The sequence below is a fragment of the Canis lupus genome, chromosome 6, assembly GCF_011100685.1.
Source record: "Canis lupus familiaris isolate Mischka breed German Shepherd chromosome 6, alternate assembly UU_Cfam_GSD_1.0, whole genome shotgun sequence".
Classification (NCBI taxonomy): domain Eukaryota; kingdom Metazoa; phylum Chordata; class Mammalia; order Carnivora; family Canidae; genus Canis; species Canis lupus.
Genome location: NC_049227.1, coordinates 33,586,076 through 33,609,124, shown reverse-complemented (window position 1 = coordinate 33,609,124; position 23,049 = coordinate 33,586,076). Strand labels below are relative to the sequence as shown.

Genomic DNA, 23,049 nt, shown 5'->3' with positions numbered 1-23,049 from the left:
TGTAGAGTGAGCGGAAGCTGTTCCCCCCTGTGCCCCCCACAAACACTGTGAGCTCAGACGCCCAACCCCAGAGCTGGGAGGGAACGGAGCAGTAAACGCACGTGGCCACACCGTCAAGTCTTTCGTAAAAAGTCCCTTGATAACCCGAGCACGCGCTGTGCCAGCTACCTGGCCAGGACCAGAACTGAAGTCCAGCTGAACGGAACGTCAACCCTTCACGCTCAACGTCAAACATGCAGAGAAAGATCCTCGCCGGCCTGGGCACACCTACCCTCCCTACGGCCCGAGGCCTACACCTGGACCTGGAAACAGACCAGCCCAGAGTCCAGAAACCCGCGCCGGGTGGGCCGCGCGGCCGGCTCCCCAGGGCTATGCCTCCCACGGTGCCGGCAGTATTTCCGAGTCGCCTCACTTGTGCCCAGGTTCCCCCTGGAAAACCTCCTCTTGCTTGAGCTCAGACCTAACTAGGAAGAGGCAGGATCAAACACCCGCAGGAAACCAGGGCTGTCGAGTGAGCAACATGACCGGCGGTGGGGGGGACATGGGCCTCCCTCAACCTCCACGTCACTCACCGAATTGTCGTTTTTATAGAAAATTTTATTCAACATACAACATTTTCCAGCAAAAAGGCAATATACAGGAAGAGTTGGTGTACATTGCTGCTACAGAAACAAACAAAAATCCTGGAAAAGGATGAAAAATAAGTGTGATCTGCTGATTCTATTTTACTGCACTCAAAACTAGACACGCAGCCGGCATTAGCTCCAAAATAAAAGGAAACAAGGCTGGGACTGAAATAAAACTACACACAATGAATATCGACATCGGTGAGTCACTTAGATGCACCCAACAAAGTCACCTCCTCCCAGTGGCGAATTGTACATGTTCATTCATTAAATATACAATTTCATTTCTCTTTTTTTTTTTTCCTTTTAACTTTTTTACAAAGTCAACAGCTTACTGACTAGTGAGCATGCCCTCTTTGCTAAAAGGCTCTCCTTCCTTTTCTCGTTCCGTCTGTTCCGTCTCGAGGAACCTCTACGGGCAACTGCTTCCCCCACACGAGTCAACTGTGGAGAAGGGGCAGCAGAGGACACCGTGATCGTACTCGGTGGGGCTCTCAATGTCAGAAAAGCCCCCGGACTGCCTGTCGGGACTGTACTGGTGTGTACTGGTGCTCGGGGCCTCCACGTGGCGAACGGGCTGCAGCACGGCGGCGGCTGGCGGAGTGAGGACACGGGGACGGAGACCAGGCAGCGGGCGGGGGACCGAGGAAGGGGAACAGTACACGCAGTGAAGGAAAGAGCACTATTTATTAGGTTGTGAGTTTCTCTGTTTTGCCTTTACAGATGCACAAAAGGTCATGGCAAGTAGAACTGAGGGAAATACGTCAGACGAGCCTATACGTACGAGCGGCCGCAGGGGCCGGTGACTGCGGCCCCAGGAAGGCAGCCAGGCAGCCTCGCTGGCTGCGAACACACCAGAGGCTCACAGCTGCGCGGCCCTCGCCTCTGCTCCCCCGCTACGCTGGCAGTCGCCTTGCACTGTGGTTACCAGAAAATAACTCTCATTGGCATCCAAGCTTTATAAAAACACCTTCATTTTGCTCAAAAAGGGCAGTCAATAGATACAGAGAAGCCAAACTGAACAGCCTCAACAAAATAAAATTAACATCAGCAGCAAATCCTCTTGCTGAAGACTTCGGATAGAGTGCACGTGTACCAAAGTTCTAGGCTGGTAAAAGGGGGCACACACCCACGCACGGCCCCTCGCCCTGCACACACTGAGTAAGGAAGTCAGTTATGGATTTTAATGGCCTTTTCCAGGTAAGTGTAGCGACTCCTCTTTGGGGCTTTGTTGAAGTGGTCGAGCCCTAGCCAAGGCCGAGGATGAGACATGTTACCTGGTGGAGAGAGAGACATGGCTGAGACCGGACGGACGGCCACCCCAGAGCCCAGGGCACCTCCACCCCGCCTGTGTCCTAGAGGAACCCCAGTCACACGCCGTTCCTCCCTGCCTCAGACGGAACTGGACCCCAGGGCCGCGGGAGGGCTCTTACCAGGTTGGGGCTCAAAGTCTTTCAAGTTCACTTCATACTCATCCTCATTTATGTACTGGTGTCGGCCCATCATCACAATGGCAAATTTAAACTGAAAGACAGAAGGGGCCCTCCTCCGTGAACTCTGGGCACGAGCAAACACACACCTCTGGCCAGTTGGTGTACATTGGCTGCCTCATGAGCCAAGATTTTGGGGTGCTGCCCCTACTTCCCTCGCAAGTGCCCAGGACGTGTGTTACCTTCTCAAACTCCTTTTCCTGGATGTCTAGCAGACTCTGAATCCGTTTCATGACTTCTCTGAAATGTTCGCCCTACAAACGGTAAAGGACACGTGTGCGCACACTCGCCTGTGCCCCTTTGTGGATGCCACCAAAGCCCATCATCAGCCCACGGGGCAGGAGGCCACATTCAGCAGCATGAATCTCAAGGCACCACGAGACGTCACGTTTTGGCGAGCAGATAGATACTCGACCAATTACCAAACACCCTCACCTGGTGTATCCTGAGCAAAAATGGAATCCCGAATGTCCCGAACACCTCTTTGTGGAAGTGAGCCACGGTGACCAGCATCTCATTCTCCTTGTCTATGTCCACCTGGTCCAAAGGGATTTCCTGGGGACATGGAAGGAGACACATGGAGCTGAGCGACTCCGTCTATGCAGGACAAACGCCGCATCTGCTTTTGACTCACTGCTCCAACAAGGCAGTCAGGTCCTATCTCTGCCCCAAGAATGACGAGAACTCAAGAGCTGGACGCTCTCTGCATTTTTAAAGGAAGCTCTGGATTTTCAGGGACCGGATAATGGACTATTCCAGTAACTATGGAAATTTCAGCTGCTCTAAAATCAATAGGGAGGCCCAGCTTCTGACCACATTTACTTGGGGCCCATATTTAAAATTTACACCCGAGCACAAATACAAATCCTCTGCGATCCTTCCTTATATGGGGACCCCGAGGAGTCAGACCCAGAGACGGGACAATGCTGGTGCCAGGGCAGGCAGGCAGCTGTGAGATGGACAGCAGGGGGCCGCTCAACACGGTCAGCGGGCTTCACGCCGCCGAACTGTACACCCTTTAAGTGCTTACAATGGAAAATTTTGCGTCTATTGTATCACAATAAAACATTAATTTCTCAAAATCTGGAAGAATAAAATTAACTGCAGGGATCACCTCTACTGGTACCATAAACACTTGGGCCACGTCTGCAAGTCGGTGATACGTGAGGAGGCGGGCAGGTGGCCGTCCCACCCGGCCAGGACGCCGACGAGGGCGAGGACGGGCCGGTTACCTCTATTCGAAACGTTCTACTCGTCGCCGGAGATAAGCATTCCAGCAGCTCATCTTCCTGGTGCACACCAATGATCTTGTAGCTTACGATTTCTAGCAGCCTGCACACAAGAGGGGGGGAACCATATCAATTCGTGCGAGAGGAAGGAAGGTTAAGTAGCTTCCTGAAACAATTCTTTAGTAAAAAGCTACTGACATTTGCTTATTTTCTCCCTTTTAGAGCTGAAATGTCCAAAACGCAGGCGTCCCTGGGGAGCACACAGAACCCTGCGTGGCGGCCCCATCTGGGCACAGGGATGGAGCTGAAAGCAAGTCTCCAGGAACCGCTCACATCGTTCCCACAACGGTTCCAACAGGGCGGGACTGGGGGTGTTTTTCTCCCGCACCCGTTAGAGAATAAGGATCTCATTCTTTTATTAATATCACGGGGCAAACATTCCCGGAACCAAATAGCCTCATGGCCTGTTGTGTCCTATGAGCAGACGGCAGGGCACCGGGAGAATGCCTGCCTCTGAAACAAGCCCAGCCCATCAAGCCTGGGCCTCTGTCTTTAGCCGGAGCATTAGCGACGTGGATCAGAAGCGCCCTGATTTCTCAAATGCAACCAAGAGCAGCTCTGTCCACTTCCAGCTGATATTCCATCTGGATCCTCTTCACCGCGTGTGGCTTTTCTACCTGCATCTCATGTGTACAACAGCTTAATAATAATCAAGAGACGGGAAGGAGGATATGGCTCAACTGTGAAATATTTATAAACTGCCACGAAAGCCAGGCCAAGAGCTGGTCTGACGCTCTGCGCCACGGGCCAGGCGCCCCCCTCCACCCCCGGCCACATTCGGCTTCAGAAATACTTGCCTAAGCTTCCCTGACGCCTTCTCCCCGAGCTCAACAGCCTTTTTACATTCTTCCAGCAGGTCCCGGACACACCCATGCTTATCGGGATATAGTGTTATTTCCTAGGAAACGACAAGATTTGAAAGAAAACCTGAGGGGTGTGCTTGAACCCATCCACTTTGCTGGAGAAGAAACTGTAGAGACGTTCAGTGGTCTCTGGCTACCCACCACTGTCGCCCTGTCGCCCCCACCCCCAGGGCTTCACCCTAGGCCCGGAGGAGAGTTTAAGAAATGCCACTTGGATGCAAAAAGGTTGCCATTTATAGGACAGCTTCTCAGGACGCTGCCCACGGAGGGCCATCTCCTAGCCTGCTTGTCCCAGCAAAGTGACAACGGGACACAGTGTCAGCCTAGGTGGTGACCACAGGTGGACCTGAGGATTTCAGGCTGTCGGTTCAGCCCCAAAGAGCATGTTTATGGCACAGGGTTGGCAGAGCTACAACAACGAAACACTTGAGTGCAAACAGGGACAGACTTTCTAAAACCACCACCTCAAGTGGGCGGGCATGCCCTCAGTTAACAGTGGGCGCCAGCACCCACCCGCCCTCAGGCTGGCTGCTCACGGCCAGGGGGCCAGCAGAGGCAGAAATGGTTCGAGAAGCGGCGGTGGTGGCAGGAGGGGGACAGAGGGCCTCTAACACCTTCCTGTTTTAGTTTTCAAGGGCTAGACAGACAGAAACACACGCCCATGAAAAAAAATCCTATCATTGGAAAGCACATACCTCTTCCCTAAACTGGCTGTTTAACCAAATACACTTAAAACTTCGTCTGTTTTCAAAGTCTGTGATTTTCATCTTAAGCTAGTAAGAAAAGAGAGACTGTTAGATACATTTCCACAAAACCCAAGCCTTCTCCTTATGACCCATGGTTACATGAAATGGGACTCTTACCTGCTGATAGTAAAGCTTCTTAGGTTGTCTAGGCTTGAAGAACTGTAGGAGATCTCTTAAAGTCCCTTCGTAATTATGTCTAAGAGGGTTACCTGGGCCGTCCCTATAGCTGCACAAGAAAACAGCATATACAACAAACGACTTGTTTATTTGCCTACAACAAATATCCACGAGTGAGCATAAAAGCAAACTCTGGCCTTATGCCTACATTCAAAATTTGGGCCTGGCTTCCCTCAAGACTCCTGTTTCCCAAGCCTCAAATCCCTCTGGCGGCCCACCTGCGTGCCCTCAGCAATGGTGACACAGTGCGGGGCCACCACGGCTGGGACGGGCCCCATCTCGATGCATGGGACACGTGTGGGTGCTGTCGCTACCGGAAGCCCGGCTTTAGAGGAGGCTGCCAATTACTAGGACATCTGCGAGCAGTGTGGTCAGGACGTGCGTGGTGACGGCTATCGGAAACTAAGCAATGGCATGCCAGCTGCCATGGCCAGCTACTTATTAGAAGTAGTTAAACCATAGGCGGGTCAACTGTGGACGGTTTGCAGTACAGACCAACAGCGAGTGACCGCGGGCGTGCCTTACCCTTGAGACTTGAAAAACTGGAGCAACATGGGGTCAGTGTTGAGTCTCTGTGCTACTGTCTTTGCGACCTGGGAGGAGGGAAGGGACACAAAGTCAGAAAAGAAGGCTCATCTTGGGGAATCAACGGAGATCTGCTTACAAACTTTATCATTAACCATTTACCCAATGTTCTTAAAAAAATGTGAAATGTACAGCCTGAATTTACATGGCCTCAACATCCACCATCTACCAGGGATAAACTCCCCAGTGTATCCCCATGGGGAGGGGAAATTAGCTGCTAAAGGATTTTTGTGCCACTGCCCCCCTTTTAAGTAGCCTGAACCCAGAACTCTGAGATTAAGACCTGAGCTGAGATCAAGAGGCAGACCCCTAACCGACTGAGCCACCCAGGTGCCACCTTTTCTTTTGAAGGTTACTTAAGTAAACTCTATAAACGTGGGGCTCCAGCTCATGACTCCGAGCTCCTCCAACTGAGCCAGCCGGGTGCCCCAAGGGTTTCTCACATTTAATGGTGAGGACTACAGGTTTAATTTCCAATGGCATGTTCTAACTGAGGCCAAGTGGCTGTAACAACAATCATCTCTGAAACCGAATTATGCCGAGGTAGATGGGGTGGGGGCCGGGAGGGTGACGAGCAGCTGCTAGCCTCGTGGCAGCGACAGCACTACCCACCCACCCCCCCCGGCCCCCGAACCATCTCAGACTATGGGGCTGTTACCCTTCTTCCAGAACCAAACCCATCAGCCTCTTCAGCAACCCTTTCTTTTTAAAAATAACAAGCTCTCAGGTATGGAATCTGAAGGGGAAAGGGCTTTTATTTATCAAATACCTGAAAATAATTCATTCGGTTTGATAATGTAACCACAAATCCAGGATCATTAGGGATTGTTTTATCACAGAAAATGACATCAACACGGTGGTAGAGGTCTCGGAAATATTCTTTTGCAGTGGGTAATTCACTGTTATCATTCTCAGGGTCATCCCTGGGGGGAGAAAGAAACAGTTTCCGGACTGAACCGAAGTCCAGGCCAGGGGTATTGGTAAAAAGCAAACTGGCATCACCTCTCAAACCACAGGACAGGTGTGCACAGAAGTTCTGACTAACATTCGAGGATGCTGGGAGTCTGTCCCAGGCGAGGGTGCTGTGTGTGTGCTCTGAGCCTCGCGCAGCGCCAGTGCAGACGGCCTGCTCCCTGACTCGATACAAACACGTTTCACGCACAGGGAAGGACTCTGGACCATGCTCCTTAACCAGGGGCTGGCAGGCGACCACTGTCACACTAGGGCAGCCAGGCTGAGTCGTCGCTAAGCCTAAAATATTCACTACCTGGCCAAGCCCCGCTCTCAGCCACTGCACTCGGGGGCCCCCCACAACCAGTGCTGCAGGATGCCGCAGCCAGATGGCTCCTTCAAGAGCACGGGAAAGGCTGCTTTCAGACAAGGCGTCTAAGACCGCAGGGCTGCTGCTTTGACACGCACACGGATTTAACGCGTGCAAGTGCACACCGGGGAACCTCACGTGAAAGGCCAGGGAAACCATCCTCCTAAGAGCTGCCATGCTCATCACTGATTCTTAGGACCTGAGACCATTCGTCAAATGAGGGAAAGGTTCACTGCCTGTGACCCCCACAAACCAAGAGAAGGCCGACTTCTGTCAACATTCTCAGCTACTTCAAACAAAATGTAACTCAGGGTTTCAATCCAGTTCTGTTTCTTGGTTCTGGGGCTCCTAGTACAAAGCGATAGAGTCCTTCAAACACTACTCACTTCTGGAAGACGATAATGTCACCGTCCATTAGTTCATCAAGGGCTTTATCGAGAGACACGTCGTAGTCCTGAATTCTCTCTGTTAAATTCGGTTTAACTTCCTACAGTAAACGAGATGAGTGGTTGCAGGTGAGCGTCTGTCTAATGTCCTCCCCGAGCATCCTCTTCTCTCTGCCCTACGTTTCTAGTGAGTGAAGACGCTAATGGGAACGTTACAATCCACAAAGACATAACGATCAGTGAGCCTTACTGAGGAAAAATCTGAGACTTTCAGATGTGACCCTCAGCTCGACCCCGCCCGAGGCCCCCACCACTTTGTGGCAGACTTCCCATGACAACCAAGTCAGGGCTAGCAGAACAAACAAGAGCCCTCCCCAAACCACCCAGGATAGATACACTGATTATGGAAAAATGAGCCATCCAAACCTCATAGAGGATAAGGCTAGTATCCTGGATAAATCCTGCTCTGTCACACATAACCGGAAGCAGGTCACCTGGGTTCAAGGAAAACAGAGTTCAAAGCTGTAATGGACCAAGACTTCAGCATGACCAGCTCCAGGGGTGAGCGCAGTGAGGACTTACGTATTTTACAGGATATTGGTGTGTAGATGTGCCCACAGTAATTTAAGCTCCGTGTTTTGGGGTCATACATCTTCAAAAATAGCATGACATCATCTATAAGGTTAATAAACAGGTTTTGTTAGAATCTTAACACTTGGGATGACGTTTTAAAAATATTAATGTTAAGCTTAGTGGCAATCAAAATGACAGCCTACGGCACCCGAAACCTACAGTGTCAGGCGAGGTTAATCAAAAAGGCTGAGCTGAGGACTACGGCACCACTCCGACCATCGAGCCCCTGGGAAACACTAATCCGAGGCAGTGAACTAATGAGGCGTCTTATTTTCCAGGCCAGGTACCAACTAGCTAGCTGAGCGTCGCCATGAGAAAATGGCAGCATGTGTGTCTGTCAGCACAAACAACTGAGCACTTTACGGTGAGCGTCAGCAGACCCATCTGCCGTGGGTCAGACAGCGCTGTGCCAGAACAGAGCCAACCCGCTCGCCGACGCATTCTCTGCGGCCGCCTTTGGACAGTGGTCCACAGTGGCTCCCAGGCGTGAATATTCACTCCCTGGCCCTCGGCAGGAAGAGGCTGCCAGCCCTGCTCTGTCGCAGCCCCCGTGAGGCACGCGGCAAGGGCGGACACGAGGACCCAGCCCTCGGATGGCACCTCCACCTCGGACGGCACCAGGCGAGGTGCCACCACTTTCCCGCCACCAGTAGTCTGGGAGGCCCACCGGGCTTCGCCAGGAAGCCTGAGCATGAGGAGGGGTTGGGGGACATTTCTGGAACCAGACTTCTTGGCAAGGGAGGAATGCCTAACCCCGTGTGTGTCTAGACGCTGGTATGGGAAGCCAGCTCTGCTGCGTGGAGAGCACTTACGATCTTTGTCAAATTTGGGTAACGTGGCTCCACTGGCAGCCAGCTCTGGATCAACGGTTTCCAGGAATATCGTCCACGGGTTTTCATTATCACTCAGCTCAATCATCTATTTCCAGAAGAGATGCCGGTTTTAGAATATTTCAGTAGCTAAGTGAGAGCGAAGACCACACCTGCCTGCACGTAGGTGGGCCAGAGGCGGACCAATAGGCTGCAGCAGCGCACAGTCCCCAGCACCTCCCGGGACTCCAACCAAGACACACAGCGCCCGTGACCCTCACCGTCTTGTTGCCGTCTGCCTCGTTATCCAACATCGCCGGCCGTTTGGTTCCGTTGCTCCTTGCCTGCATGGGCCATAATCGAATTTGATCTTGGGGAAATCCCTGAAAAAAAAAGTTAAAACTAAATTAATTAAAAACAAAATAAGCTCATATTTTAATTCCGTAGGAATGTAATGGTTCTAGGATTAGAAGGGAAAAGACCGTTACAGCTCTCCCTGCTGACGTGGACAACGGAGACCTGGCCTTCAGGGTTCCCAGTGCCAGGGCTTCGATGCCCGGTGCCACGCCGTCCACTTAGGAAGGAGGGCAGGCGGCCCCCGGAGGCCAAAACAACCCTCCCCAGCATGACCGGCACTCACCATGGTCTGCGAGAGGTTCTGCACAAATTCAGCCAGGGAAGAATTTTTCAATACTTTGAACACAGTGTATTTCACTTTTTCTTCATCGTACATATCATTTCCCTGGTGGCCACAAAACTGGTCCTCTGCGACTATCTGAAAATACACAAGAAAACACACAACAGAGTTCCCAACGGACGCACAAATGCCAGGAGACCACCCCAAGGAGAACAAAGTTTCCACAGTAAAATGCAAGGAAGAGCTGGTTTTTTGCTTCCATGAACCTTCCTCGAGAGGCCCGAGGAGAAAAGCATCAGGATGACGAAGGACAGAATCCGGTGTTCAGTTACAAAGTGCCAAGAGCTCCACGTCCACACGGCCACTCCTCCCTCCCCTGAGCACTAGCCGGAGGCCCGCTGTGTGCCAGCGTCTGGAGACCACGCGGTCAGAACGCGTGCACGAGCACCTCTTCCCCGGCAACCAACCTGCTGAAAGCAACAGCTGCTTCCCAATATTGCAACCGAACCAGGAAGCCAAACCGTCTGGAAACTCACCTCCCCGTCTAGCTCTCCTTCCCTGCCCATCACCGGTCACGCCTCTCCTTGGCCCACCGGGAGCTCGCCCTCCCGTGCACCCCTCCTGAGGTGCTCCCCTCTCTGCCCCCCTGCGCTCCTCATCCACACCCTGACACAGCGCTGCTGGCCGGGGGCCCTGAGCGGCCCCTCAGGTGCAGATGCTCAGGTGGCAGCCCCGCCCCGATGAGGCAAGAGTGCGTGGAAGCCTGGCTGACCTGAACCTGCATGTAGAGGTGGGCTTCCTGCCGCTCCTTCCGCTTTTGGGCCTCGATCCTCTTCTCTTCTTGGAGTCGCTCTACCAACTGCTGGGGGATGTCGTGGTCGGTGACAGCTTGTAAAACCTCACCTGCACGACAAATGTGGCCCTGCTCACCTGTGTACAGGCTCTCCTCTCTGTCTCCCACCTCCTCCCCCCACCACCCTTATGAGGCTCCAGGGTCCTGTCGTGGTTAACACACAATCTTATCCGAGTGAGGTTACTAGGGACCTCGAGGCCACATCAGAACCCGCATGCGCCATCCAGTTGGCCCGGAGACGCCGTGACCGAGGCCACACGAGGACAAGCAGCAGAGGTCAGGGCCACGGGGACGCAGGGCACGCCCCAGCTCTACTCACTCAGCTTTGATTCCCTGATGTACACCAGCATGTATGCGTTCGTGCAGTGCCGCACAGACAGGTCGTCATCGTGCCCCCCGTAGTTGTGCTCGATGGCCTCCTCCTTCGTACACCTGGACACCACGTCGTCGTCAAATTTACACCACTGGCGAGGGAAGCAACGAGACGCGGCAGAGATAAAGCGCTCTGAGAAGCACACGGAGCAAAAGGCAGTGTATTCCTCCAACCTGTGAGGTGATGGTGTGCAGGCCCAGGCACGGCTGCAGGCAACTGGCCCCGTCACGAAGCTCACCGGCACCTCGGCCGGAACCGTGAAGGTGCCTCTGATGGCGACCCTGTCATATACTCCAACGGCCCATTTCAATTTAGATTCAATCTACTGCCAGTACAACTCTTTACAGATTTGAGAAAATCATTCAGGGCACACCCAACTCTGCTAGTAAAATGGAAATTTTACGGTATAGCTATAAAATTAAATGAGACATTTGATCCTATCTCATGACATACCACAGCCAAGTGAGGGCCAGACTTAAAAAAAAAAAAATCAGCAGAGTTCTATGTAATACTTATTTTCAATCTCTTCACTGTGGGCTGAGTCATTTTACATGCTGCTACATCCTGCAGTGAAAGGTTCATCGTGGTCTGGTGCTGTGTGGGTCCCTCTACCAAATCTCAGCTGGAGTGAGGCAGGCTCGGCCTCTGTTCTGTTCTTCACTGGCCCTATGGTCCTGGACACAGACCCCAAGGAGACCCTCATCCTCTCAGGAAGACTCTGAGAGCAGATCCATGCAAACCAGGGGAAGATGAAGCATCACAACTGCGGACAACCAGGCACGTAAATCATCACTGCCTCGCCTGCCCGGCCCCAGGCCGTGGGTGATTATTCTGCTGGTATTCATAAGTGCAAAATTTGTGCCTCACTTTACATGAGGGGATAAAGGTCCAACATTGGATACTAATAAGGAGAGGCATACACAAAGCACAAACACTAATTCACTATCCACCTTTAAGTATCAGCAACTAATGCAGGAGAGCACACAGATAAATCAGAGCCCAGGGTGAAATCTTTTGCTACCCAGGCAATCGGGCAGGAAGAGGAAAAGGCGAAGCTGAGCGTCAGGGTGAATGCCTACATGCCATCACATCCAACTCTGCCCCCTGCCCAGCACTTACTTTGCCATCCCCTTTGGGGTTTAGATAAACCACATAATGTCCACCATGATTATCTCCACTGTGAACCAGGACTGCATGAAGAATATAATTTGCAGGGTCCTTAGGATCTGTTTTTTGCAAAAATTCATCGAGTGGTAACTGTTCTGGGAATTCAAACCTATTGAAAAACATTTTAAAAGAAATCCAGGTTTATTAACATGTGAAATAGTTTACCTTTTAGGCTTTACTTATTGCTAGGCGTTCTAATTTACTGACTCATCTTTATTTGGACAAGGAAGTATCAATGTGACTCAGGAGGCCCCTGAACAATTTCTAAGGTAGCTTCTATTCATCTGAACAAGTTAATTCTCCATACAGCAGTACAAAATTTGAAGTTAGGTAGATGGAAATGCTTCTACATGCACTGAGATGCCTAACAGAATTTTAAGCTGAGGGTATTACACAACAGCCAGCCTTGGGATGGATACACACCATGACTTTTCTAGGATGTGCGTAATTCCAAATGTTATTAACGGATAATTCCAGCTGTCCAGGAATCAGACCACAGAGGATATACTGTAGGTTTGGGAAACATGGGAAATTGAATCTGAACGGGGAAGATATGTAAGAAAGGATCCCCTATAACCTTCTGATTTCTAAACACATCCTGAACTCGATTCATTTTTAGATTACTGGGTCCATAAATATTTTAACACAGTCAAAATTGGTCACGAGGAGTGCCTTGAGAGGGGGCCGGCAAGGACTCAGAGGAGAGCGTGTGCACAGAGTCCGAAGGGGCAACTGCCCCGGCACTAGCCCAATGCTGCACTCAGCAAATCTGGCTGGGCTGCCAAATGTTCAAAATTCCTAAAGGATGCCAGGAATCTGGGCTTTTACGTGAAATCTCATGATTTTTTTTTAAACGCTGGCAACTAATGCCAATAAAAACAGAAACAAAAGCAAGGTAAGGACCCAATGAAACACCTGAGCAGGGTGGACTTAGTCTACAAGACGCCAGTATGTGAGGTCTGGTGGAGACAGTTCCTTATAAATTCCACAGTGATGGGCAAGAATGAAAGAGCAAAGACCTGGCTGGTGGCAAATAATTTGGATCCCGTCCTCCTTCAAGTTTGATTGGTGAATAACCAACCTCTATCCTGTGCCCAAACTAACCAGGACAAAACTTCTATATTCTAAACCAGGGAAGGTAGTATGTACTATCACTTTTTTTAACCTGGCATTTTAGGAATCTGGAAAACACCTGGAATAAAGCACACACGTACATCTACATCATCTTCCTGAAAATTCCAGCATATTCTAGAAGTCAATGCCAACTGAGAGGTTACAAAGTATTGGAGAATCCTATTTAAACAAATATAGCAACATCAAATTCCACTCCTGAGGTAACAGTGATATTCTGGTGAATGCACCCTTCCCTCAGGGACCTCCTCCTGCCACAGTGTGGAGGAGGCTGGTGTTCCCTAAGAGGGAGCTATGGAAGGAGCAGCCTCTGAAATCTCATAAGGGAAATTATCCTTTAAAACCATAGTTCTTGGGATACTGAGGCAGGAGAGAGACCGAAATACATCAGAGTTGAACTGAAAACATAAACAGACGAAATAAAGCACTGGGACTGACCCCCAAGGGCAGGCGATGTTCAATCTTAACTTTCACATCCCACTATAGATTACCTATCATTGATCTTGATATTTTGGTCCGTCTGAGGGTCATACATAAATCTCATCAGCTGTAGATGTAACACTGGTGGCAAAGTTAGGAATTTCACACCTTTCTCTGCTTCCTGAACATTGAAAAAGAAATGCAAGTTTAGTTCAGCCCTACTTAGTCCTTGAAGCAAGGACAGCAATAGTGGTCGGTGAAATCTGGTGGGAGAGGAAGGGGTTTATTAGGTATCCAGCAGGGGTGCTTTTAAATTGTTTAAGAAAAGCCTGGATGGCTCAGTTGGTTAAGCGTCTAACTCTTGATTTGGGTTCCAATCGAGATCTTAAGGTCGGGAGATCCAAACCTGTGTTGGCCGCCATGCTCAGTGGGGAGTCTGCTTGAGATTCTATTTCCCCCTCCCTCTCCCCAGTTCACACATGCGCACACTCTCCCCCCCAGATAAATAAGTAAGATGTTAAAGAAAACCAAAACCCCAAAGACAAAAAGAGAACCAGGCTTATCAACAGTGAACAAACTGGTGGTTGTCAGAGGGCAGGGGTGGGGGAGGGGTGAAACAAGTGAGGGAGGATCAAGAGATACAAAATTCCAGTTAAAAAATAGGTCACAGATACAAAGTACATTATAGGGACAGTCTGGCAACACTGTGCTGTGGTGAGCACTTCCTAATGTATGTAAAACATCAAATCACTATGTGGCACACCTGACACTAATATTAATACTGCACATCGATGAGACTGCAATTAAAAAATAAAGGGATGGCCTGGGTGGCTCAGTGGTTGAGTGTCTGCCTTCGGCTCAGGTCATGATCCCGGGTCCTGGGATCGAGGTCCACAGAATAAATAAATAAGATCTTTATTTTTTTTTATTTTTATTTTTATTTTTTATTTATTTACTTATGATAGTCACAGAGAGAGAGAGAGGCAGAGACACAGGCAGAGGGAGAAGCAGGCTCCACGCACCGGGAGCCCGATATGGGATTCGATCCCGGGTCTCCAGGATCGCGCCCTGGGCCAAAGGCAGGCGCCAAACCGCTGCGCCACCCAGGGATCCCAGATAAGATCTTTAAAATAAAAAACATACAATGTTCTGCTTAGATCATTCTCTCAGGTTTGCTACAGTAGCTTGCATGGGAGAGATTTACTTTGCATTATATTCTGATGCCCAACAGGGGAACGGCTAAGCAAATTGGGGCTTAATCACTTGGGGCTGTTTTACACAATCATTAAACACTATGGGAAAGAAATATGAAAAGAACACCAAAAATCATTAATGGGAAAAGCAGAAGCTCAGGACTACAATGATGTGATCACCTGTGCTTACAGACACCTGGCTGGGGCAGCCCCGGTGGCCCAGCGGTTTAGCGCCACCTTCGGCCCAGGGTGTGATCCTGTAGACCCAGGTTCGAGTCCCACATTGGGCTCCCTGCATGGAGCCTGCTTCTCTCTCCCTCCCTTCCTCTCTCTCTCTCTCTCTCTCTGTCATGGATAAATAAATAAAATCTTTAAAACAAAACAAAAAACCAGACACCTGGCTGGAATAAGCACAGGTGCTCAGAGGTAGGGGTCAGGAGGACGCTACTAACCGGCTTCCTGCCCCTGGGCTCTCAGCACCTTCAATTCAGAGCACATGTTGCAGAGTGCGCACTGGATGCTTACAGTCCAACCCACTTCCGAAGACTGTCCTCACTCAAGAGCAGCAAGACCCTCACACTAGCAACGTGGCCTCTGTGGAGTGGGATGTGCCCTGCTTCTGAACAAGGCCTCCCCTGGAGGGGACCAACCGACTCCGTAGCTCCCACAGCCCTGCCCTCACCTCAGCCAACTCTGGTTTCCTCCTGTAAATAACCCTCTGATAACCCAACCACTACCAGACCACGGGGGCTCTCATCATAGCTCAGCTTCCAATTCAGGCCTTCCCTCTGGGGCTGGCTAGGTCCAGTCGGAAGAACCATCACAGACAAGGTTCTTTGACATCACATTAGTGTAATTAAGAGGACAAATTATCTTTGGAAAAATGAAAACCCAGGAGCTTCCTGCCACACAAAGGAGTGGCATGGTTTTGATAAACTTTAAAGGACAATAAAAGAATTGTTTCTCTACCATGGTCCCTTGAGGCTACGATTCCAAAATATGTATTGCTCACTCAGACCCCAAACTATCCAGTGTGGACCAAGGCAATTCTTGTGAGTTGACCAGAGTGTTCCCTAAGCGAATCTAGTTGCAGGTTTGCAAAGTGACTTTCTGATCCACAACACAGCATCCTGAGCGGCCTAAGCAGAAGAGCAGATCTGTGGCCAACTGCAAAATAGGCACATCAGCGCCACAAACTGTAAATTAGCAAGCTTGGTATGGTAAACACAGGATGGTCTGGGAAATTATAAACTGGCTGAGCCCACGTGTCCAGGTTATGCACCTGCAACACAGACTCTGGATGGCTGCATCTTGGAGGATGCTGCTGATCCACTCATTCGCCTGACTGGCAGGCAGGAACATATAGTCCATGTCTCTCCACCCAACTGTGGACTGACCAGTCACCTGTCCATAATGCTCACTGCACTGCCAGAAGCTTAGAGTCCCTGCAAGGCCTTGTGGAAGACAAGCAGGGACACCCTGTGTTCACAGAACAAGCAAGAGAAAACACGCTGCTCATTCTACAAGTAAGGATCCTTTAGAAAACTCTCTCATGAATAAATAAATCTTTAAAAGTAAACAAGAAAACTAACTACATCACACATATATGTGCCAAAGTACACCACAAGCAAAAGCAGAGCCCAAGCAAATAAGAAAGTCTACAACAACAGGAAGCTGAGGGAAAGTTCCCAGGGACACCAGTGAGGTGAGGAGCGGGGTCTTGGATGCAACAGAGACAACACCACAGAGCACCAGGACAGGGCCTCTCGTGCGCCAGGCCCGCCTGAGCAGCTGCACAATCGGAGGCCCCAAATACAGTGTGTGCACTAAGAAATAAAATCCTTTGAGCTCTAAAGTTGAGCAGCACATGAAAAGGTACAAGTAACTGTTTCATCCACAAGTGACACAGAGGATGTGGAAACACAGTGAGTGCCGTGGCAGGTAAGGTGGCACACAGTTCCCACGTTACCTGCAAGCCGTGTTCCCCGGCGTCGTATTTATTGTCACCATCTAGTTGCTCTACGGCCACGTAATCCACGAATGATTCAAATACTTGAAAGAGAGAAAGAGAAGAAAGTCAGCTAATGATTTCACTAAAGTCTTGATGGTGACACCACCGTCCCGATTACTTGGGCCTGCTGGAGGAAAGCAGAGAACCGCAGCTCCTGGCCTCTGCCCGAGACCCACCAACACCCACTGTGACCCTGCCACTGCTCCACAGGAGTCCCGAACCTCTAAGAACACAGACACGGTTTCTTCAGGGTGTTGCAAGTGATAATGTGGAGTCAAATGTTTTACTAACTTTAACATGACCAAGTAACATTAAAGTGCACAGTTTGACCCAAACACTTACCAAAGCTATAATCAAGACAGTACAGGTAGAGAAGGGGAAGGTGGGGACGAGAGGGACAGGCTGGGACAGTAAGTAATAAGATGAATTGGGGCTAAGGACCACATGGGGAGCACGGGGACTAGAGCCGCTAGCCTCCTATTGAGTAAATGAAATTCGCTACGAGATCAGAACTCAAATGCTCTGACACGCACACAAAGAGGACGATGTACAGGCATAGATGTGCTCACTAGGATGGAGTGCTCCTTTCATAGTACGTCCAGAAAAATCACAACGCATGCTGTGAACATCTTACAATTTGGTCAACTAAACCACAGTAATGCCGGAGGGTGTGGGGGAGGGTGTAGAATTCGTGCAAGGATGACCCATGTCCCAGAAGAAAGAGTCTAAAAACAAATCCACACAGATATGAACACCTGACTGCTGACAAAGTTGCAGAGCAAGGGGAGAAGGTGATGGGTTCACCAGAGACCCACATGCGGAGGATCAGTCTTGACATCCTACCACATGCATACAACCCATTCTGGGGGCAGCCCGGGTGGCTCAGCGGTTTAGTGCCACCTTCAGCCCAGGGCCTGATCCTGGAGACCCGGATCGAGTCCCACGTCGGGCTCCCTGCATGGAGCCTGCTTCTCCCTCTGCCTCTCTCTCTCATAAATAAATAAAATCTTAAAAAAAAAAAAAAAAAAAAAAAAAAAAAAAAAAAAAAAAAAAACCATTCTGGGTGGATTATGTATACATAGAAAAGATAAAACAACAACAACTAAGGGAATATCTTATGACTTCAGGGCAGGTGTTCTTAACATAAAAAGCAAAGAACGAAAGGCTTGATTTCACTAAAATTCTGAAATGCCCTTAAAGGAGCAGCACCCCTCAAAGAGTGAACAGAGGTGAGCCCCACATAGGGGAGCGGCTCTACCTGCAGCCAGGCCAGCATCCAGAGTGGGGTGTGGAACCCCCCTCCTCCCTGTTCCTGCCCCGCCTGGCACCCGCTCAACTCTCTCTCCTGCGCTGAACAAGTTCACACCCTGGACCATGGGCGGTACAGGACTGTGAGCCTCAGAAAGCCCTTCAACTGTCCAGCTCACTGTGTGGAAAGAAACCCAAATGGGGCCCTATCTCCTGAGAGCCTGAGGGCCCAAGGCAGCTGGACTCTGTAGTGCACAGAGTGCACAGGAAGACGGCGGCAGCAGTTTGTAGAAGGCTCTCCTGGAGCCTTGTGGGGTGGTCATCAGCAAGCAGAAGGATGACATGATTTGAGGCCAGGGGAGGAACCGCCCAGGACAGGATGACAGTCCCCAGAGCTTACACCTGCCTGACAATGGGGGCTCTGCTCCCTCCACCCACAGTGAAAAGCCTCCTTGTACGTGAAGCTCCAGGCAGAAGGCCCAGAATGGCGCTGCCCAGCCGTAGGCACCAGTAGCCCTAACTAAACACTGTGGAGCTCCCATCTGACGGCATGAAAACCAGCCTCCAAAGAACTACACCATGTCCAAGTCATCTCAACGTGCTCCAGAACAAAGGTCAAGAACATCCAATACCCAATGAGAGAAGAATTACCATAGCAGGCATCCAAGAAGATGCCCAGACATGCTAGGAAGCCGGAAAACAGCCCCCAATAGAGAGAAAAGTAAATCCACAGAAACAGATCCATAAATCACAGGTGACAGAACTGGTCAACTAGGACATTAAGTTACTAGGAACTATTCCTGACATTCAAGAAGATATCCCAAAGACCAGCAACCACTTGGAGAGGTGACAAGGTGACTGCCCTTCAGGGGAACATATATTAAAGCGGAGACAGCCCCATACGCCCACTATGATGTTCAGTGTGATGAACATGTTCTGAATGGACACCCCCCCTTAGAGCCAACAATTACGCTCACCGTGAACGCACAAACACATATGGGAGCCGGGCCCAAGAGCAGTGGGGGAGCCTCAAGCCCAACAGCCACACCCTGAAAACCCAAATGTATATCAAGGAAGGTGTGGTCTGGAAACACCCATGAATACTCCTCATGTGGAATACTGGAAAGCAGCAAAAACATCACACTATTGCTTCTCTCGTCCATAGGATGTGGAGCACAGGAAATGTAAAACAGAGGCTATATCCAACACGATCTGATCTTTATATTTTAAACATGCAAAAATAACCTGGGGGGGGTGTTTTTTTTTTGGGGGGGGGGTGTTAAAAGCCCAAACAGTGGTTTCCTTTGAGAAGAGGTGGTCATGGCCAGGAAGGGCCAACATCTGTGCTGCAAATGCTGAGGTGCTTGACCTGTGTGCGGGCACGAGCCTGTGTGCACGTGGGTAGCTGCACGCCTATCACCTGGGCAATGTTCTCTAGCTGTGCCATATTTCAACAAAAACCACTTGGGGAAATGAAGTATTAAACCAAAACAGAAATTAGCAAAAGGTTGTGCCATGACGTTCAAAACTTACTATTTTTCTTTCCTTTTATACTTAGCTGGATATCGTAATAATCTTCTCTTCTATCAGATCGATAGTCTACTTCTTTGCACTGGATATAGGACTACAAATAAGGAAAATAAGATGGCTTAAGTACTGATTGTCAAAATAGTAGCATTCTTAAATCGTTTAAAATCATTGGTGAAAAAAAAAATAAAATAAAATAAAATCATTGGTGAAAACTGGTAACCACATACCACCATTTTGCCTCTGAATAATTTAGGTATGGTGCCCTCCACACACGTGCCTTTCATCTTATTCTCCACATTATCAAGCAACTGGAAGAGAAAGTTTTGACTTTAAGAAAATGTTATGCTCAATTAACATACCATAATTTGAAACTTGACTAAGAAATTTCAATGGTCAAAGAAGATCTAGACTATAAATATTATGACCTTTAGCATGCAATTATGAAAACATACAAAGTCTTCTTTCTTGGTTGGATATTTACAAAAATATCTACATGCAACAGTTGAGATTAACCTCTATACAGCCTTTGGAATGAATTAGTAATCTGTAGTGCCTTTAGAAGCATTTTTTATATTCATTTTACCTCTGTGGAAAAGCATGTAAATTGAGCACTAAACTTAACTCGTATTGGTCCACACCAAGAGATTAATGAGGTTGAGCCTGTCAACAGGATTGACTGGTTTGTCCATGGATATTTAATGAACTGGATTCAATCCAGCTAGTGCTGCAAAAAAGAAAACACACCTTGCCCAGCCAATCACCTTGAATAACCATTTCATGTTGTGTATGTGTGTCTGTGTGTGTGTCTGTGTGTCTCTGGTTACAACTGGAAGGACGGGATTTTGCTAGTGCCTAAAGATGGCTCTGGGGAGAATCACCTGTACAGATGGCTGCTCAGTTAGAACTTCTGTGCCCAGGAGTCTGGACGCTACAGAGTAACAATGGAAGCACTATTCTACAGCGAAGCAGAGAGCTCAAGAGCTCGGGACAGCTACCTAAGCTGATCTGTGGTTCCTCCGATTAGTAACTCAGGCAGATGTACCAACTCAACAAATTCAAACGATGCTACTACCTATTGCTACTGAAATCCAAGTTTCCCCTCATACTGCCCTCTCCAACAATTTTCTTTTCAAGCTTTCTGGCTTGAAAATGAGACAGATGCTGCCTCTTCTTCCTGGCCTGGTTGTGTCCCGAGAAAGGATGGGCACATCTGAGTTGCACTGGCGTGAAGCAGGCCTGAGCTTTGACTCGGTTACCACTTCTGAAAGTGCTTCACAACAGCCAATGTTAAGGAGTGCAGGATTACAGCGCAGAACTTACCACTCGACACAGCTCTTGAACGTCGTGCTGCATGAAGCTATCTAAAGTTTCCCACCTTGGAAAGAGAAAAGGAACGTTTATATTTAAATTTCCAAATTTCAAGCAAGAACAAATTAGGCAACTCAGACTTAAAAAGGTAAACTGGGGGGGGGGGGTAAACTGCATACTCGGCCATTATTCTTCAATTCATTTTTTGAGATTATTTATTTTGGGGGGCCCAGATTAAAAGATATATTGGATTTTATCAGGCCACCAACACCTTCACAGCTTTGTCCTGTTCTGAACACCTTGCTGTGTGTGAGAGGATGCTGTCAGGTGGAGAATCAGGTCTCAAGCAAAACTCTGAAAAGAGCCTTTATGTCCCAAGAGGACAAAGCAAAAATATGGTGATAAAAACACTCAGATGGACTTAAAACTTAAATGCATACACTACACTCTGGATTCTCCTACTATGCGCTCTTTATTCTTCCTTGCAGAAGGAAGCAGAACAGAAAGGCAGATATCCGATACATACCCGAAGGACTTCGTTAGCTTTTTTGTTCCTACAGGCTTATCGCTGTGCTGTAATTCGTAGAACACTCTTTGTAATGCTAAGGGGACGCTTTTGGATGAATCATCACCCTCTGTTGGCATCATGTACACAGCCTAAAATAATTGATTAAGAAATAAAAGTGGAATTTTATGTGAAAGTAACATTTCTAGTATCACAATGGCTACGGTAGTTGGTTGGGCTTCTAACTATCCCCCAAAATAGGGCAGAAAGTTTTTTTTTTTTTTTTTTAAATCATGAAAGTCTTGAGAGGCAATATAAAAAAAAATACAAGAAAGTAAAAAGGAATTTAAAAATTACCCACGGCTCACCATCCAAAGAGAACCACTTTGAGTTCATACCTCTTGGAGCAACACTTTTTAGCTTAACATTACTCGTGAACAGATGTGATAAGACCTAAGTGCCACTGTAATGATCCACATCCAGCTGTCCCCACACCATCCTGTCGGGGCAGCTACGGTGCTGTGCCGACGGAACAGGAGAAGCCAGCAGACCAGCCAGCGGCCCCCCCATGACCAGGAGTACATGTTGTCTGTACTGCTCCATGCTGTTCACACGGCATTCCTAAAGGACAGACGACTAGCTAGGACAGACGACTAGCTACACTGGATGCAAGGGACATCTGTGGTTTCTACTAGAATTCTCATGAACGTTAAGTTTTACCTGTAAGTGAAAACTACACTTCATAGCCAGGGGCTTTTCAATTCAGATTGGATATAAAACTTCCCAAATGTCCCTACCAATGGCTTTCATATTTAAAAAAAAAAAAAAGAACAACTTTATCATGGGGCTACAGAGCCCGCCAAAGCTAGGTCTGTTAGCTGGCAAACGTCTGATCACCCAAGTTAGCTTTACGAGCTTCCACACGCTGGAAGTGGGGCCCCTCTCTGGAGACAGCACTGTGGTACTGGGAGAGACACGGCAAAGCTGGGGGGCAGGACTCTCTGCCTGACCCTCAGTACTTGAGCAAAAGGGTGGGTGGAAAGTTGAGGGAGAGAAATACCATCCATTTACCTTTCGTAGTTGATTTGTGAAAAATAAAGTCTGCAGCAGGCTGTTCATGTAACAAGTCGCTCCCTGATTCTTTAAACCGACATAGCCCGTGTGCTTCTTTGAATCCCACCTACAAGATCAGTTCGAGGTTGAGGGAAAACCGCACAGGACACCTCCTCGCTTCTGCAGTGTGTGTGGAGTGTTCTGGCGAGACGCCGGCGTGTGGCCGACACCGCACTGCTGTGCACCATCACCTCTCTCCCACCATCCTGACACAGGAACGACGGCCACGCACCCCGCCATGGCAGAAACTCACCGCCAGGCCCCCAGGGCGCCAGGGGCACCAGGGCCAGGAGTTCTTAGCACGGTCATGGGCCCTGTCCACCCAAGTGCATGAACCCGGTGCTGGAGGAAGCGGCTTAATGCTGCCTTTTCCCAAGATCACCGCTCACAGGAGTCATTGAATCCTATCAGACTGGCTCCCAGTGTGGTCCCACTGCGTGTGTACTGGCTCCCAGTGTGGAGTCAGCATGAAATGCCAACAGACGAAACCCGTCTTTTCTGCAGTCATACACATAAAGCTGAGACAGGCACGTACACTGGGCCAAGTGTTAGTTTGGGCTTCTCAACTCCTAGTGCTTTTTCCCTAGTCTACGGTGGGGGTTGCTGAGGAGAAGAGGTACATATTCTCAGAGTTA

General features: G+C 49.3%; 1 protein-coding gene across 3 annotated transcripts in view; it reads right to left on the bottom strand.

The window, feature by feature from the left end:
- Positions 1-579: 579 nt before the first annotated feature.
- USP7 (ubiquitin specific peptidase 7) overlaps positions 580-23,049 on the bottom strand; it is a 38,060-nt gene continuing 15,590 nt past the window's right edge. For 2 of the 3 annotated variants that reach the window (XM_038540407.1, XM_038540408.1), the window contains exons 6-31: positions 22,373-22,481; positions 21,323-21,453; positions 20,809-20,863; positions 19,716-19,796; positions 19,492-19,582; positions 16,669-16,751; positions 13,578-13,687; positions 11,908-12,064; positions 10,735-10,879; positions 10,335-10,465; positions 9,566-9,700; positions 9,207-9,308; positions 8,929-9,034; positions 8,066-8,158; positions 7,910-7,977; positions 7,484-7,584; positions 6,546-6,699; positions 5,717-5,784; positions 5,132-5,240; positions 4,964-5,041; positions 4,203-4,303; positions 3,349-3,448; positions 2,552-2,671; positions 2,299-2,370; positions 2,060-2,150; positions 580-1,903 (exon numbers count right to left, since the gene is read on the bottom strand). In XM_038540407.1, coding sequence (XP_038396335.1) covers positions 1,797-1,903; positions 2,060-2,150; positions 2,299-2,370; positions 2,552-2,671; positions 3,349-3,448; positions 4,203-4,303; positions 4,964-5,041; positions 5,132-5,240; positions 5,717-5,784; positions 6,546-6,699; positions 7,484-7,584; positions 7,910-7,977; positions 8,066-8,158; positions 8,929-9,034; positions 9,207-9,308; positions 9,566-9,700; positions 10,335-10,465; positions 10,735-10,879; positions 11,908-12,064; positions 13,578-13,687; positions 16,669-16,751; positions 19,492-19,582; positions 19,716-19,796; positions 20,809-20,863; positions 21,323-21,453; positions 22,373-22,481 — 2,698 coding nt within the window. In that variant the 3' untranslated portion in view covers positions 580-1,796. Of the gene's footprint in view, positions 1,904-2,059; positions 2,151-2,298; positions 2,371-2,551; positions 2,672-3,230; positions 3,449-4,202; positions 4,304-4,963; positions 5,042-5,131; positions 5,241-5,716; positions 5,785-6,545; positions 6,700-7,483; positions 7,585-7,909; positions 7,978-8,065; positions 8,159-8,928; positions 9,035-9,206; positions 9,309-9,565; positions 9,701-10,334; positions 10,466-10,734; positions 10,880-11,907; positions 12,065-13,577; positions 13,688-16,668; positions 16,752-19,491; positions 19,583-19,715; positions 19,797-20,808; positions 20,864-21,322; positions 21,454-22,372; positions 22,482-23,049 lie in introns of all 3 variants that reach the window. The other variant, XR_005360920.1, reaches the window with a different exon arrangement.